This window comes from Erinaceus europaeus, chromosome 7, assembly GCF_950295315.1.
Source record: "Erinaceus europaeus chromosome 7, mEriEur2.1, whole genome shotgun sequence".
NCBI lineage: Eukaryota > Metazoa > Chordata > Mammalia > Eulipotyphla > Erinaceidae > Erinaceus > Erinaceus europaeus.
Genome location: NC_080168.1, coordinates 112,648,452 through 112,664,537, shown reverse-complemented (window position 1 = coordinate 112,664,537; position 16,086 = coordinate 112,648,452). Strand labels below are relative to the sequence as shown.

General features: G+C 46.2%; 1 protein-coding gene and 1 pseudogene across 1 annotated transcript; one reads left to right on the top strand and one right to left on the bottom strand.

Annotated features, from left to right (window-relative positions):
- Positions 1 to 534: 534 nt before the first annotated feature.
- LOC103109277 (keratin, type II cuticular Hb1) lies at positions 535 to 7,887 on the bottom strand. The gene is made up of 9 exons (XM_007518319.2): positions 7,447 to 7,887; positions 4,817 to 5,025; positions 4,110 to 4,170; positions 3,122 to 3,217; positions 2,692 to 2,856; positions 2,353 to 2,478; positions 1,881 to 2,101; positions 1,676 to 1,707; positions 535 to 1,211 (listed from the first exon to the last, which is right to left on the bottom strand). The coding sequence occupies exons 1-9, from the start codon at positions 7,828 to 7,830 to the stop codon at positions 1,036 to 1,038; spliced, it is 1,470 nt and encodes a 489-aa protein (XP_007518381.1). The 5' UTR covers positions 7,831 to 7,887; the 3' UTR covers positions 535 to 1,035.
- A 2,597-nt stretch (positions 7,888 to 10,484) lies between these two features.
- On the top strand, positions 10,485 to 11,681 carry LOC103109276 (platelet-activating factor acetylhydrolase IB subunit alpha2-like; annotated as a pseudogene).
- Positions 11,682 to 16,086: the final 4,405 nt, after the last annotated feature.

The following is a 16,086-nucleotide window of genomic DNA, read 5'->3' as shown; positions in this document are numbered from 1 at the left end:
GGTCTGAGTTTTGGGGCATTTGATGTTTTTTTTTCTTGGGTCTGTCCTTTTCTTTTAGGCACTAGCATCTACTCTGGGTACTGGAGAAGAAATGGGACACCCAGCAGCTGATGCTGACATAGGGGTTGCATTGGGACGTTGTCTAAGGAGTGTTGGTTTCTGGGGGAGTCTGCATATTTTGTTTGTTGAGATGGAGTGGAGTGGGGGAGTAGAGGGAAGGGACCGCTTGTGTCCTAGTAGCCATAGTACTAAGGTCTCACCCAAGGTGCCAGGAGAACCAGGTCCTTCCTGCTGACTCAGATTCTTGTTGGTGGCCCTTCTCATAGCCCTGCCAGCTCCTCCTCAGGCTTCTATGTGTTTGGGTTGTGGACCCAGTCCCTGTACCCTGCAGATGCATGAGTATGGTGGGAGGGACTTCGTGCCTCAGAGAGAGCCCCTTCTCCTTTGGGTGAGATCGGCTCCTTCAAGCACAGGTGCATCAGCTGGCAGTGGGATAGCAATGTTGTGTGTACCAAAAAGAAGATTATCAGACACTTTTTATATGATTCAGAGCTTTATTGCAACACCTACGGAACAAGTACAAGGGAGCTAGAGAGGGTGTCCAGCATAGTTGTTCCTGGGAGGCACCTCCTTGGCCTCCTGGAGTCCTGGGACTAGAAGGTGATGGAGGCATGGTGTGCTCAGCACACTGGCATCCATGTGCAGGGGGCAGTTTGTCTCTTGAGGGCACGGTGGTCCAATCTTGCTCTGTCCTCAACAGCCCTGATCATGACTAGATCTCATTTAGACACTAAGGGGCAGGGGTCTGGGAGAGCTGCCAGACCTCAGGCTGAGAAACCTGGTCCTTCTAGAAGAAATGAAGAGACAAGTGGTGAGTGAGGTGCGAGGAGAAAGAGCAGTTGTTCGGACTGAACAAATGGGTAGGCTCCCGAAGTCCTTCCATGTCAAGATCGGGGGTCTTGGGGGACCCTGGGGCCTGATGTAGGAGGCAGGACGGTTGGCGTGGAGCAGAGTATTTACAAAGCAGAAGGGGCGCTATGCAAAGTGCACTGAGCGGCTGCTGCCACAGCTTTGTCCACAAGGTGCGCACAAGCCTGTGCTCACCGCCAGGTTCCCGCTGCAGGGGGCGCTGCAGGCGTTGCCTATCACGGGTCTGGAGCCAGACACGCAGAGGTCCCCACAGACGACTCCGCCTCGGGAGCTGCTGACACCTGTGAGGGGCAGACAACACAGCTTAGTCCTAAGAAAACTGTCTCCTGGCCAGAGATTCCTCCCCTTGCTCAGAGCACCTCGTCTCCACTGCTGTCCTCCAAACCACGCCCCCCCCCCCAAGCTCCCCCACACACCCAGACATCCTTACACTTGGGCACAGCCTTCCACAGCCCAGTCTTAGCCCGGGTTCTCCCTTTAGCACAACTACTTATCCTAATCACTCACTGTTTCACCCCTTTCTTCCTTTTAGAATCTTCAAAATTAAGGCCATGGACAAGCCTCCTGCTTTTGTAAATACTGGGTTTTATTGGAACCCAGTCAAACCTACTCAATAAGTCTTGCTTATGACTGTGACTACTTAGTAGGTGAGGTTCAAGTCTAAGACACTGACTCTCTGGTTCTTTAGGAAAATGTTTGCTCTGGGAGCTGCCTTTATTTTAGAAGCCATGATACAGATACTTACAGACATTCACTGCACCAACACCCTCGCACAACCTTGAGGGGGAGCAGAGAGACAAAAAAATTAGTTGGGGGTACAAAGCTTGGAAAATTACTTCCTCTAAAAAATTACTTCCTCTAAAAAATCTTAAAGTCATTTTAGATGCAAGTACTATGCAAACATATTCCTGGCTCTAAGCACAGTTGAGGGTGGAGGGTGTGGTTCCCACCTCTGCTCCTCGCCCTCCAGCAGACGCCGGTAGGTGGCGATCTCGATGTCCAGGCCCAGCTTGGAGTTCATCACCTCCTGGTACTCCTTGAGCAGGCAGGCCATGTCCTGCTTGGCCTTCTGCAGGGCCTCCTCCAGCCCCGCCAGCTTGCAGCGGGCATCCGCCAGGGCGGCCTCGCCCTGCTGCTCAGACTGGGTCACCGCGGCCTCCAGCTTGGTGTTCTGGGACCAGATGAGAGTGCAGTGGGTTAGGATGTTGAATCTCTCTACTCACTTCCTGGGGGTGTGGCATCTCCTCAAACAGCAGGGAACATCCCAGAAACAGATGTCTCATCTATATCAATGAGTTCCACTGTGTGACCACCCCCCCCCCCCACGTCTCTAGGCTGTGACTGACAGTGGAGTTCAGCTTAGCACGCTGCCACTGGACCCTAAGAGCCTCAGCTGCTCTGGTCAGAATATAGTGACCGTACCTGGCACTTAGCGTTCTCCACCTCAGCCGTTAGCCTCTGGATCATGCGGTTCAGCTCATTGATCTCCTCCTTGGTGCGCCGCAGGGTCTCCCCGTGCCTGATGACTGTAGCCTTCATCTCCTCACACTGGAGAGAGAGGCAGTAGAGATGTTCATGGGGCTTAGGATTTGCCACTGCACTGACCTCCCCTCCCACACACACTTTGCTTGTACATCTGATGCCACATCCTGAGACCCACTTGCTCCTCCTTTGTCTATCCTGGCTACCTAGACAAAGGGGGAAGTCCTCATAGCACCCTTCTTGCTGTGGTTCTAGGAAGGAGATGCAGGACACACTCACCTTGCTACGGTACCAAGACTCTGCTTCAGTCCGGCTGCGGCTAGCGACATCGTCATACTGAGCCTTGATCTCAGCAATGACGCAGTCCATGTTCAGGTCTCGGCTGTTGTCCATCTTGACAACAATTGAGGTGTCTGAGATGTGGGCATGGAGCACACGTATCTCCTGCGGTGGGGGGAGAGGACAGTTAAGAGTTACTTAGAATGAAGAGCCCTCCTTTTGCCATTCTTCCGGTCCTCTTCCTGCTTCCTCATAGCTCCTATCTGAAGGTTCTCTTTTTCAGGTAAGTCTTCTCTCAACCCTGTGACCTCTAAGTATTCCTCAGACTTGCACTACTGAGGCTGAGGAGAACACATGTCTGAGGCCCCCAGAAGTCCAATGGTGTATTGGTCACCTTCTCCTTGCTGCCCACTGCCCCCTTGCCACTCACCTCCTCATACAGGCGCCGCAAGAAGTCGATTTCCTGGGTCAGGGCCTCCACGTTGGCCTCCAGGTCTGACTTGCGCAGGTAAGCACAGTCCACATCCTAAAAGGGTGAAAGCAGCACAGGAATCTCACTGGGGAGGTAGCACAGAGCTCTACACACCAGGGTAGGGGACCTCCCCTCTCTCCCAGGCTGGGAAAATTCCCTGGAGCTCCAATCATTTCTCATGCTAGGGGCTGCTAACATTGTGTTGGTAAAGTCCTCTGGGCAGTGGAGGGACAGGAGGAGATACTGACAAGGGAGGGGACCTCAGGGTGTGTACTCCCTCTGGCACCCAGTAGAATGATTCTGCATTTTGGGCTACCAGAAACAAAGATTCTCAAATAAAAATGGGTCAGTTCTAACTCTGATCAAACCCTCTGCACTCTAGAATCTCATGAACAAAAATCTGAATGCTTGGTCAGAAGAATGAGTCTCAGGCATCCTCTCTGCCTCTCCCAAGGTAGTGAGATTCAGGTCAGGATCCTCGGCCTCTGTGCCTCCGTTGCCCTTCTGATTTTGGAGGTGGTTTAGGGAATTGCTACAAGTTTGGGTAGTAGAACTTGCACAGCATTGTCATGGCTGACAGGTGGAGAACAACAGCATTCTTCACCCCTGCATTTCCCTGTGTGGCTCATTGGTGCATGTAGCCTTCCCCAAGCAATCATGTACTCTGTCATTCACACACCAGGAATGTTGAGCACAGGGCCAGGGAGGTAGGAAGCCATTGTCAGATGGGCATCACCTGTGCTGTGGGAGAACAGTGCCCTGCTGGAAGCAGGCAGCACACTCTGATGTCTGGCGGGTCCAGGGAGCACAGGGGGGACTTGGGGAGAAATGACTAGGTGATGCTGTGTGATCCCAGGGCCCCCCTCAGTCTCTGAACTACAGAGTGCTCTCTCCTGCCTCTGTCCTCAATTATGAGTCATGGGATGTGCCTTCTGGGCTCACTCACCTTCTTCAGTATCACAAATTCATTCTCTGCTGTGGCCCTCAGTGCCACCTCCTCTTCATACCTGGGGACAAAGAGTACAAGGTGGAGTGACTATGACTTCAACAGGCTGCTATTTGAAGTGGGGTTGGGCAAAGAGTGTGACGGTCCAGGCAGGCACATTGCAGGAACTAGAGCTTCTGGAGTTGGTCCCAGGATATAGAATGCTGGGAAGGAAGGTGTCTTGTCCATCCCTTTTCTCTGGATACCCAGACTGGCCCACCGCACCTGGTGTTCTTCTTGGACCCATTTCTGCTATTGGCCAGTATGCCCTAACCCACATGTTGATGGGTCTCCTCTCTGCTTTCAGATTATAATTCTTGGGGGGGTAGAAGGGAGGAATCTTGCCTTAGTTAGCCACCCTCTTTTCCTCGTCCTTATTTTCTTACCCTACTGAATCTCAGGCCCCAATACAACCCCCGGAATGTAAAATAAGGACACAACAAATGTTATGTAAGTTAGAGAAGACAGCATTTGGTAACGAGGAGGCTGAGAGCAGTTCAGACCCTCTCCAGTGTCTAAACTCCTCTCCCAAAAAAGAAAGACCTCCATAGGCTTCCTGTCAACATCTAAGTCTACTGGAAAGTGTCTTCTGCTAGCTAAACTGAGTCTTGCCTGCTTTGATTTAGTCCTCTTTCCTTTCTCTCCACCTTCCTCTCCCAGACACTCACTTCTTCTTGTAGCCCTCCAGCACCTCCTGCACATGGTTGAGCTCCGCGGCCAGCCTCCCACTGTCGGCCTCCACACACTCGGCCTCCCGCCTCAGCGTCTCGATGTAGCCGTTGAACAGCGGCTCCAGGTTGCTCTCACAGCACTGGCGGTTCTGGTAGAACTGCCACTTGGTCTCCAGCAGCTTGTTCTGCTGCTCCAGGAAGCGCACCTGGGGTGGAAGTGGGAAAGAAAGTGGTGGAAGGAGCCACAGTCCTCAGCCTCCTCTCTCAGAGAGCGGGCCCAGCCAAGACAGAGCTACCTGTGTGGCATGGTGAGGCCAGGTGAAAATGGCTGGCCCCTCTTGGGTTCCCCTGGCCTGAGGAGAACCTTTTGCATTATGGTTTCTTGCTCAGGTTTGAGTGAGGGTTCAAATATCAAAGTAAGGGGAGCAAGTGCAGTAGTGGGTAACAGCTGTGCTGAGGCCAGGAAGAGGGTAATATAGGTAGGAAGTCTGCCTGGAGGGAAGAAATGTCAGGGAGGATTGGTAGGGCTAGAATTAGATAGATATTTCTACATTTGTTTATTTATTTATCTTCAGGCAGAGTTATCACTGGGGCTTGGTGCCAGCATAACAAATCTACCACTCCTGGCAGCCACATTTCCTTTCCTTCTCATTTATTTATTTATTTTCCCTTTAAGGGGGGGGGATTGACAGTTTATAGTGGACAGTAAAATACAATAGTTTGTGCATGTGTAACATTTCTCAGTCTCCCACATAACACTCTGGCCCCCAAACTAGGTCCCCCTTCTTATTTGTTAGGATGGAGAGAAATTGAGAAAGGAGAGGGAGGCAGAGTGGGAGAAAGACACCTGTAGACCTGCTTCACCACTTGTGAAGCTTCCCTCTGCAGGTGGGGAGTGGTGGCTTGAACCAAGGTCCTTGTGCATGACAACATGTATGCTCAATTGGGCGTGCCACTGCCTGGCCCCCAAGATAGACATCACTTACTGAAGCTGCAATAACCTATTTATCTCTGTCCTGAGTGGTCTGCTCAGGGATTCCAAGGACAGAACTTCCAGGAATGGGGAATGAGGACTGCTGATATAAATGACAAGGCTTGGGATGTGGTGGCGCGTCCCAGTGCTGCCTTGGCCTGTCCAGCCCTTCCATGTTGTGGCAATCCACGCACTGCACCCTCACAGCCCTGTGAGGAAGACACTAGGTTGAGATGCGGCCACACAGCAAATAAAAGAAGCAACTGGGCATGGAACCCTGGCTGCCTGCTCGGGGTCAGGATCCTTTCCTCTCTATACATCCTGACTGCCTTTCCTGGCAGTGAGTGCCAGCAGCTTTAGTGGTGCAGTGTCTGCTGAAGTGCTTTGAGTCTTGCTAGGGGTAGATAGATGGCAGAAACCCCTTGTTTTGGGCCCTCTAGCCCCAGGGCCCAGGAGAACTGGAGAGTCTAGTCACCCACCTCTTCTTAGTGGGTTTTTGGGAAGGTCCCTTGCCCTAGACCTCCATCTCTTTTCTTTTCTGTCTACACTAAATAGTTGGACTGATGGAAGCCATTTTTAAATATCAAGCATGCACAGGCACATTCTGAGATTTTTTTTTAAGCACCTCCTCATACTACTGATCTCATGATTCAGCTACAGATGTTAGCTGCAGCTTAATACTTACACTTAAGTGAACTCAAAGGGGGAACATTACTATATGTTACCACCATGGTTGTAAAACCTCTGTCATATACTGGGAAGTCATAGAATATTGAGTCCTAGCTGATTCTAGCTGAAACCACTTCCTCAGGTCTCTTTTCATGTTTGTTTCAACACCTAAGATGACATGAAGAAAATTTTATTGGGTATTTATATGTCCTCAACATCTCTTTAACACTCACAACTCTCCTGCTTTTAATTAAGAGTGGGTGTCTGCTTGGAATTAAAAGCAGGAGAGTTATAAGGAGTGAAGAGATATTGATATATTAGTACCCAGTAAGATTGTTTTTTTTTTTCTTTCAATCTCATCTTAGGTGTTGAGACAAACACAAAAGGAGAGAAATACAAAAGAAGACAGATTTTCTTATCAGGAATTTCAATGTGATTTAATGCTTTCTTTTACATCACCTAAAATTATGACATAAATGCCAGCAGTTCATACTGGCCATTTCCAGAGTGAATGATCAAGAAGGGTGTGATCAAGGATATCCACCTCCTCTGTGGGAATCCTGCCGGTCTGGACAGAGCTACCAATCAGGAGCCACACTCTTTACTCACCACCTGTACCTGTGTGCCCATCTTTTTTCTTTCTTTTCCTTCCTTCCTCCCTCCCTCCCTTCCTTCCTTCCTTCCTTCCTTCCTTCCTTCCTTCCTTCCTTCCTTCCTTCCTTCCTTCCTTCCTTCCTTCCTTCCTTCCTTCCTTACCTTTTTTCTCTCTTACTTTCTTACCAGAGCACTGCTCAGCTCTAGTTGGTAGTGGTGCGGAGGACTGAACTTGAGACTTGGAGCCTCAAGGCATGAGAGTCTTTTTGCATAACCATTATGCTATATACCCCCTCCCTGACTTGTATTATCATATCCTCCCTTCCCTTGGCTCCCGTCTCAGAGGCCAGCCTGTGCCAGGTTCAGGAAGGGTGTGATCTAGGACACCCACCTTGTCAATGAAGGCAGCAAACCTGCTATTGAGACACTTGATCTGCTCCTTCTCCTCCTGCTTCACGCACTGGGCGTTGGGGTCGATCTCCAGGTTGAGGGGTGTGAGGAGGCTCTCGTTGACTGACACGGAGGTGATGCAGGGAGGGCTGGGTCCACACACGCCCCCGGAGCGGTATCCGAAACTGCTTCCGTAGGAGCCGGCGCGGAAGCCCCCGCAGACGCTGCGGCTTCCGAAGCCCCCAGTGAGGCCTCGGTAGCAGGAGACCCCGCGGTAGGGGGCGGCGGAGATGCAGCAGCGGCCTGGCCGGGGCCCGCAGGCCGAGGCGCAGCTGAAGGCGCGGTCCCCGCAGGGGGCGCCGAGGCGGGCGGAAGAGCAAGACATGGTGCGCGGAGCAGAGGGGCGGCGGGCAGCTGCAGGAGGGAGCCTCGCGGAGCCTTTTATCCCTTGGCGGCCTGGGGAGCACAAGCAGCCACCGAGTTTATGAGCTTGGCGGTTGGTCTTCGCGCCTCTTCGAGCCTGGTATCAAAGCGGGCCGGGTTGCCGGGCCGCCTCCATAAAACGGCGTTTGCTTCTCCCCTCGCTTTATGAGGCCTGGAAGGGCCTGGTCAGCCCAGCAGGCCGTGAACCTCTGCCCGGATCTGGGAGACCTGAATGGCTCCCTCACTAGGTACCTGTTTCCTCCACTGTGTCCCTTTCCAGCGCTTATCCTGAGGCCTGGGAAGCCCAGGTCTTAGTTGCAGGTACATCTCTGCAGGGAATGGAGAGGGAAGGGAGCTCTGAAGTCTAACCTTTCAGAGTCTCTGTTCCTGAGCCAGGGTGTCTTCCTGTACAAGAAACAGGATAGCAATAGTATCTATATGAAGGTTGTTGAGATGCCTTAATGAGATAATGGATGGGATAGTGTTCAGGGCCCTACCTGGCACTTACTGAGTGGAATTGTTGGTTTGTTTTTCTATTCACTCGATTTGTTATTAATTTGTCTTGCTTTTTTTTTTTTTGCCAACACTTTCTCAGAATTCATCTCAAAAGTCATCTTCTCCTAACTGTCCTGCTCCTTCCACCCTCACCCACCCTGACTCCAGCAATTGCTTCCTAAACCCCTTTCCACTTTGTGAGGAGGAGGGAATTGCATTTCTGGAGTGCCCACAACCTGGGAAGGCTTGAAAATGCACTATCCCAAGGACAATGTCCTGGTATCCCTTGACCTGCTTTGGCAGATAGTTTAGCTATTTGTTTAGGGTAAAGACTCCCAGGGCCTTCCCATACCTGTCTCTCTGTGGGGGAGGGGGTGGTGGGAATCTTTGGAGTCTCAGGGAAGGTTGAGCTTTCCCAGACAGGAGCACACACAGGATGCTAAGAACTGGGACCTTAAAGAAACCGACATAATACTGGTCCTGACCACCAACTCCAGGAGTCCATAATCTGTCACAAAGGAGGTTCATTACAAGTCAGTTATCAGCAGAGGGAACTAGAGTGTGCACTCAGCAGCAGCTTTAGAGATAAACTTGCAAATCCCCACCTGGAGGAAAGCTTTATGAGTGGTGAAGTAGAGCTGCAGGTGTCTAGAGCTCTATCTCTCTCCCTATCTCCTCCTCCCCTCTCAATCTCTTTCTGTCTCTATCCAAAAATAAATACATTAAAAAAGAAAAACATGCAAATCACCCTTAGCTTCCTTTGCTTTAAATGTGAGCTGTTATTTTGCAAATTAAACCCAGAAGTCTAGAGGTCATCACGACAGCAGTACCGAGATGCTGGGTTCAGAGAACACTCCTCCTTCAGGGAGTGGACCACTGCACCATTTGCTCTGTCGCTGTAATACTCCTATGGGCCTGAAGCCCTTTGGTCTAGGCTTGGTTCCAAAGCCAACTTCACTAGCCTTGATTTTGTGGGAGTTTTGGACCAATTATAGTTCTGCTCTCTGATGAAGAAGGGGTTTCCAACTCTGCAGTGGCTTGTACTTGCTTCTCCAGCTTTGACAGGGCACACCAGCTATGTGATAGAGAACACTGGGTTTGTGAAATTAAAAAAGTATTATTGAAAAAATTTATTTATTGTATGAAAACAGAGAAATTGAGAGTGAAAGGGGAGATAGAGAGGGAGAGAGAGAGAGAGAGAGAGGGAGAGAGAGAGAGAGGAAGAGAGAGAGAGAGAGATATCTGCATCACCACTTGTGAACTTTTCCCCTTGCAGGTGGGGACTGGGGATTTGAACCCAGATTCTTGTGCACTATAACATGTATATCTATCAGGTGCACCACTGCCTGGCACCAGGACTGTGCATTTCTACTCTGGATTCTTCAGGGAAGCACTACTGGAGAATTTTTCCCTTGTCATTTCCCTGACGAGGAAATGGACTTACCTCAAAGCTCTGAATTAGACTTATGAAGGCTCATGAAAGGGAATTAAATCACCCCCCTGTTATTATATCAAAAAGTCCTGCCAAACAAATTATAATCACAAATGTCAAATGCAAAAATTTCAACATTCTTAAACCCTGTTGGAGAATGTCTCCCTGACCTTGGTAAAGGGATTTTTAATACATAGAGAGATTAAAAACTAGATTACATTAAAAGTAATGGCTTTCATTAATCAAAATGTTATAAAGTGAAAAGACAAGACAAAAGCCAGAAGATGACATTTGTTACACATATAAGTAACTAGATAATAAAACCTAGAAATTTACAAAACGCAGTCTATTAAGAGCAAGGTAAGCAAACCAGTAGAAATAATGAGAGCAGAAAAGAAAATACAAATGGATAATAAACACTTAAGGAGTCAAGTTTGGTGGCCATCATAAAAATGCAAAGCAAGTCCAAACATAAGATTGATTAGACCATTTAATTGTTGAAATACAGACATTTTGGAGAGGCTATACATGCTTTATGCTTTGCTAATCAAAATGTAAATCATTATTCTAATAACTTTGGCAAATATTTTTTGTCTTGTACTATTTGGCAATATCAAACATAATGGACCAGAATTTATAGGTATATATCAAAGAGATATTCTCCCATATTTTCATCTGGGAACATTTAGAAAGATGTTATAGCACTAACCTTGTAAGAGGAAAACAATAATAGACTTACATAAAATGTAGGTATTTGGCCCAGGTGGTGGCACACCTGTTTGACCACACAAGCTCCAGCATAAGGACCCAGGTTCATGCCTGGGTCCCACCTGCAGAGGGGAAGCTTCATGAGCAGCGAAGAAGCGTTGCAGGTGTTTCTCTTTCTCTCTTCCTATCTCTTTTTCCCTCTCACCTTCTCTCTAGCCTGTGAAGTAAATAAAAAAGGAAACATAGTTGTGGACACTCAACAGAGCACTACAAATCATCGTGTTTAATAAAAGAAATCTCTGTGTGATTCCTCATAAAAAAAGTACCAGTGGCTGCTGCTTGTGCTGGGGCCCAAGGAGGGATGTGCTGGAGTGAGGCCGCCAGGACCGTGTGAGCTACAGACACACTACCTGCCAAAGCCACAGCTGCTTAGGGGTCCTCACAGACCCTTTGCCTGAGTGTAGAATGAGCCAAGGAGACTCAGACCCAGCAGATATTCCACACGCAGCAAAGGATATTCAAGGAGATGACAAATGGATGTCTCAGCACAACAAATTTGTCCTGGACTGTAAAGACAAAGATCCTGATGTTCTGATGTGGGGGACTCCATGGTGCAGCTAATGCAGCAATAAGAGATATGGTGAGAGCTTTTTTTCCCTCACTTCATGCACTGAATTTTGGAATTGGGGGAGATACGAGACATGTTTTGTGGAGACTAGAAAATGGAGAACTGGATGGCATTAAACCTAAGGTCATTGTTGTTTGGGTAGGAACAAATAACCATGAGAACACAGCAGAAGTAGCAGGTGGAATCAAGGGCATTGTTCAACTTATTAACACAAGGCAGCCATGGGCCAAAGTCATCATATTGGGTTTGTTACCTCAAGGTGAGAAGCCCGACCCTTTGAGGCAAAAGAATGAATGCCAAGGTGAACCAACTCCTCAAGGTTTCCCTGCTGAAGCTTGCCAATGTTCAGCTCACGGATACAGACGGGGACTTCGTGCACTCGGACGGTGGCATCTCCTGCCAAGACATGTTTGATTTTCTGCATCTCATAGGAGGGGGCTATGCAAAGATCTGCAAAACCCTCCATGAACTGATCATGCAGTTATTGGAGGAAACACCTAGGAGAAGCAAACCAACATTGCCTGACTGTCCCCCATCGGTGCTAATAGCATCCCAGTTTCCTCAGATCAGTTTTATCACTGGCACTACAGAATCCTTCCCTTTCTTAAGGCACTTTGCATTGTAGAATGTTCCTGGATGTTCATATCTAGTGTTCGAAGGGGAAGAGGGATTTAAACTGGTCCTGTACATAGGTTTGTTTGAGACCACAGAAAAATAAACCAAGGAAGATTATTTAAACTCAGTTGAAACAAGAAGGGGACTTTTTAGTTCTGTATGACACATCCACTGAAATTTCACTGTTTTTCCTAGCACAACATCAAGTCTGAGTACTGAAATGAATATTCTTTTTTCTTTATCCTTTCTATGGATTATCTTATATATAATAACCAGAATCACACCTACTTGGCTTTGAATCAGTTGCTTCTCCCCACCCCAGCCTCAGTTTTTAAGGTTCATATTATAGCAAGTTTTTATTTCACTTTACTCATATGTATTCTCAATGTTTTCTTAACATGTAGCATCAGGTTGAACATGCTTGTTGTTCAAATAGGGGAGAAGTTATTACTACAATTGAATATGTTCCACTCTCTTAATATTCCCCAGGCTCAGCAGTGACAGGTTTATCCCATCTGGGGGACTCTGTGGAGAGTATTTTGCTGCTTGATGGCTTGTCTGTAGTAGACCCACATATGCACATGCTCTCCTTCCTACCACACCCCCCAATCTCTATTTTTTATTTTCTTCTTGTCCTTGTTGACATTACAAGCCTTTAACACGTTTTTGACTTGGGAGCTCTGTTGCTAGAAGTATAAGTCCCCAGCGATTACTCCTGTGATAATATTACTGATATGTAACTCATTCTTGTGCAGTGTTCTGTGCTACAGAGTCTGTCTAGTGCTACCCATATTCAAAGTTCTGGTTTGTTTTTTCCCTTAACCAACCTGTTAAAGTTTCCTGTTTAGGGGATGGAGGTGGGAAAAAATCAAACCCAGAACTCTCTTACTCCATAAGCTTTGGCATATTTCAAGTTTTATAGTATCTTAAGATATATATTTTATATTTTATTTTTTAGTATTTATTTATTTCCTTTTTGCTGCCCTTGGTGTTTTTCTTTATTGTTGTTGTAGATATTATTGATGTCGTCGTTGTTGGATAGGACAGAGAGAAATGGAGAGAGGAGGGGAAGACAGAGAGGGGGAGAGAAAGATAGACACCTGCAGACCTGCTTCACCGCCTGTGAAGTGACTCCCCTACAGGTGGGGAGCCGGGGGCTCAAACTGGGATCCTTATGCCCATCCTTTTGCTATATTTTATTTTTTTATTGGCTTAATTTCTAAATGATATCAGTTTAGAAAATTTTGGCCTATTCTCATGGAGAACTAAGTGAAGCTGCTTTTCTGAATAGACATTCTACCTTTATCACCATTTTTGTAACAGTAAAAAAGAACTAGGTTTGCTTAGCTTTCAGGGTTTCTTTATTGTATCTCCATCTGAGAGCTGCTTTCAAGAGAACTCCTTATAATCTTAATGGTTTGCTTGAGTAGCAGCAACTGCCATTTAAGAAATGATGGAAAATAGATGGATTACTGACTAACGTATCTATGTGTCTGTACAAACTGGATCAACAACTAATTTGAACTAGACCAGCTGGGTATTGAAGTAACCCATCAATATGTGATCTGTCATGATTCTGTTTAATGCTGAAATTTGGTAACAAGGGCATATATTTTATGCCCTGCTTGCAAAACAAATGACGTTGCTTTTCTGTGTTGGAGGGCCTTTGCTGATTTGTCCTAAGAGCCACTTCTGATTGAGAAGGGTGAAACTTGAGTTGTTTTTTTTTTTTCCTTGTCAAGCCTCTTTCTAGAAATTTTTTTTTGCCTTTTAAGAAAAAAAATATGTACTTTTCTGAATGTATCATGTGTTCATTAGCAACAGAAAATACACATGGTGTTTGCTAAACTTGTTTACTATATTAACTTTTTTCTTGTCCTAATTCTCTAGTCACCCAGGTTCTTTGAGTTTTTCAACACAGATTTCTCTTCTTAGCTGTTGTTCTAGTGGGGAGAATTAATTAAGGCAGAATACTGTGTGTGTAAAGATAGTTTTCTATCAGGGTGTTTTGTGTTATCAGAGGGTGGGAGTATGGTCCACACAAACCCATGGCTACTCCTGCAGTATGCGCTTTTAACTTCTCTCTCCACTGAGTATCAAATATCCCTTTGTGAGCTGTCCTTCAGCTCCTTTGCTTATGTATCTAAGCCTCAGATGTTACTACATTTATATCTATCTACCAGCGCTATTCAAGCAATAGTATTTGAACCACTAGCCTTTTAAATTAAACTATACCCCTATTTTAACAATGACTCTTTAGTCACTATTAGACCACCCCATCAGCTGAGGCCCTATTTGGGGAATCCTGAGATTCCCAAACAGACATGATGTTTCTAGACCTCAAATAAATCCCTCTCTCCATTGTTATAGGTCATTTCTATCAGGAACAACAAAAAAGACCCCTTTGTGGGCCCCCCCATAAGACCTTGCCCTCAACTGAATCAACAATGGTAGAGAATGTTCCATCCTCTGAAGGGAGGATGGACAACATACTCTATGCTACACCTGAGGAAGATGGGTCAATATTGGGGCAGCTTGGAATGTTCCTACTCATGACCACAGAATGTGAGCTCAGATCTACAGGGATGCAGAGGTTACATAGGCTCCAAAGCTGAATATGGGCCCCAGACCAAATCAAATTGATGGGGTTTACAATCAACAATATTTATACCCCCTTCCCTTATTAGGGAGCTACTATCTTCCCTGATCAAGCTTTCTGTTCCTTCTGCAGCCATGACATCACCTCCCCAGACAATAACTTGAATCCATCTGCATATCAGATTTCAGGCTCAGAGAAAACAAACAAAAAAAATGACTAGTATAGCTACAGGCCTTTTGAAATATAACTAAAATATGCCTGCTAGCTATCTACAAAATGGAAGACCCCTCCCCCCCAATCACTTCATCTGCACTACTCCAGCCTTTAGGTCCATGATTGTTCAACAATTTGTTTGGCTTTGTATGTTAACTCTGTTTTCAGCCACCAGGTTCCAGATGCTAGCATGATGTTGACCCGATCTCCCTGGACAGACAACCCCACCAATATGTCCTGGAGCTCCACTTCCCCAGAGCCCCATCCTACTAGGGAAAGAGAGAAGCAGACTGGGAGTATGAATTGACCAGTTTATGCCCATGTTCAGCAGGGAAGCAATTACAGAAGCCAGACCTTCCACCCTCTGCAACCCACAATGACCTTGGGTCCATACTCCCCAGAGAATTAAAGAATAGGAAATCTATCAGGGGAGGGGATGGGATGTGGAGATCTGGTGGTGGGAGTTGTGTGGAGTTGTACCCCTCTTATCCTATGGTTTTGTTAATGTCTCCTTTTTTAAGTAAATAAATTAAAAGAAAAAAATAAAGTATGCCCCATTACTAACGTGCAGATATTGAGTCCACTTTCATATTCTTTGCACTGTTTTTGGGGAAATTTTTTTTTTCATTTATTTTTCTTTGACATCCAGCTCACTACATGGACAGCATTTAATGCTTAATGTCTGAATTTCTCTCTTTGTACTTTACACATACACATGTCTGTGTGTATGTATTTATATATCTATATCTATATATACAAAATTGAGTGCACTGTCCAAGTGAAATGTCCTAGTTGTCATTGTGATTTAAGGGGCCAATATTCAGGCAACTAGTAGAGGTATTACTCTGTTCTTTTCTCAGCAAATTTTTTCTCCCTTGCCCACCCATTTCTACTGCACTAGGTGGCAACTAGGATGACATTATAAAAATTTCTGTGGACACATTTGGAATGTGGCAGGATAAAGTGTACTGAGAATGGTTCTCTAGGGCATGCTCTGCTGCCCATATATTCTAGACTGCCAAGGGCAGTACTTTGGCGGCCACTTATTATCTATTTGTACTTTGGTGGACATCCATTTAAACCTGAATCTTTTGTTTAAAAACCTCAAACTGCATCCCCCCCAAGCAAATTTTTTCAGAGCTCATGCCTTGCTCTTAAAAGTTCTGCTTCTTGTGAAAAAATGAATTTCAGCTTTCTTATTTTATTTTTTAACTTAGTTACTGTTTATAGTTAGTTGTATGATATAGCCTGAAATATTGTTTGTGCTGTGATATATGAGCATTGCCAATTTTCTGTTTATTACAGTGAAGAAGAAACTAAACAGTGCAGATGAAAATTATTACTGATGCTTTGGTTCTAGTGTTGGTGTAATCCATCTACTTTGAATTATTAGATAAACAATTAAAGCAATACACTATTTGTAAGACATGGACCTAAACTATAAGGTTATAAACTGAAACTAAACTGTACTGTAAGCCATTAACTGTCTCCCCGATAATATGACTTTTAAGAAGAATGTGTTAAAATG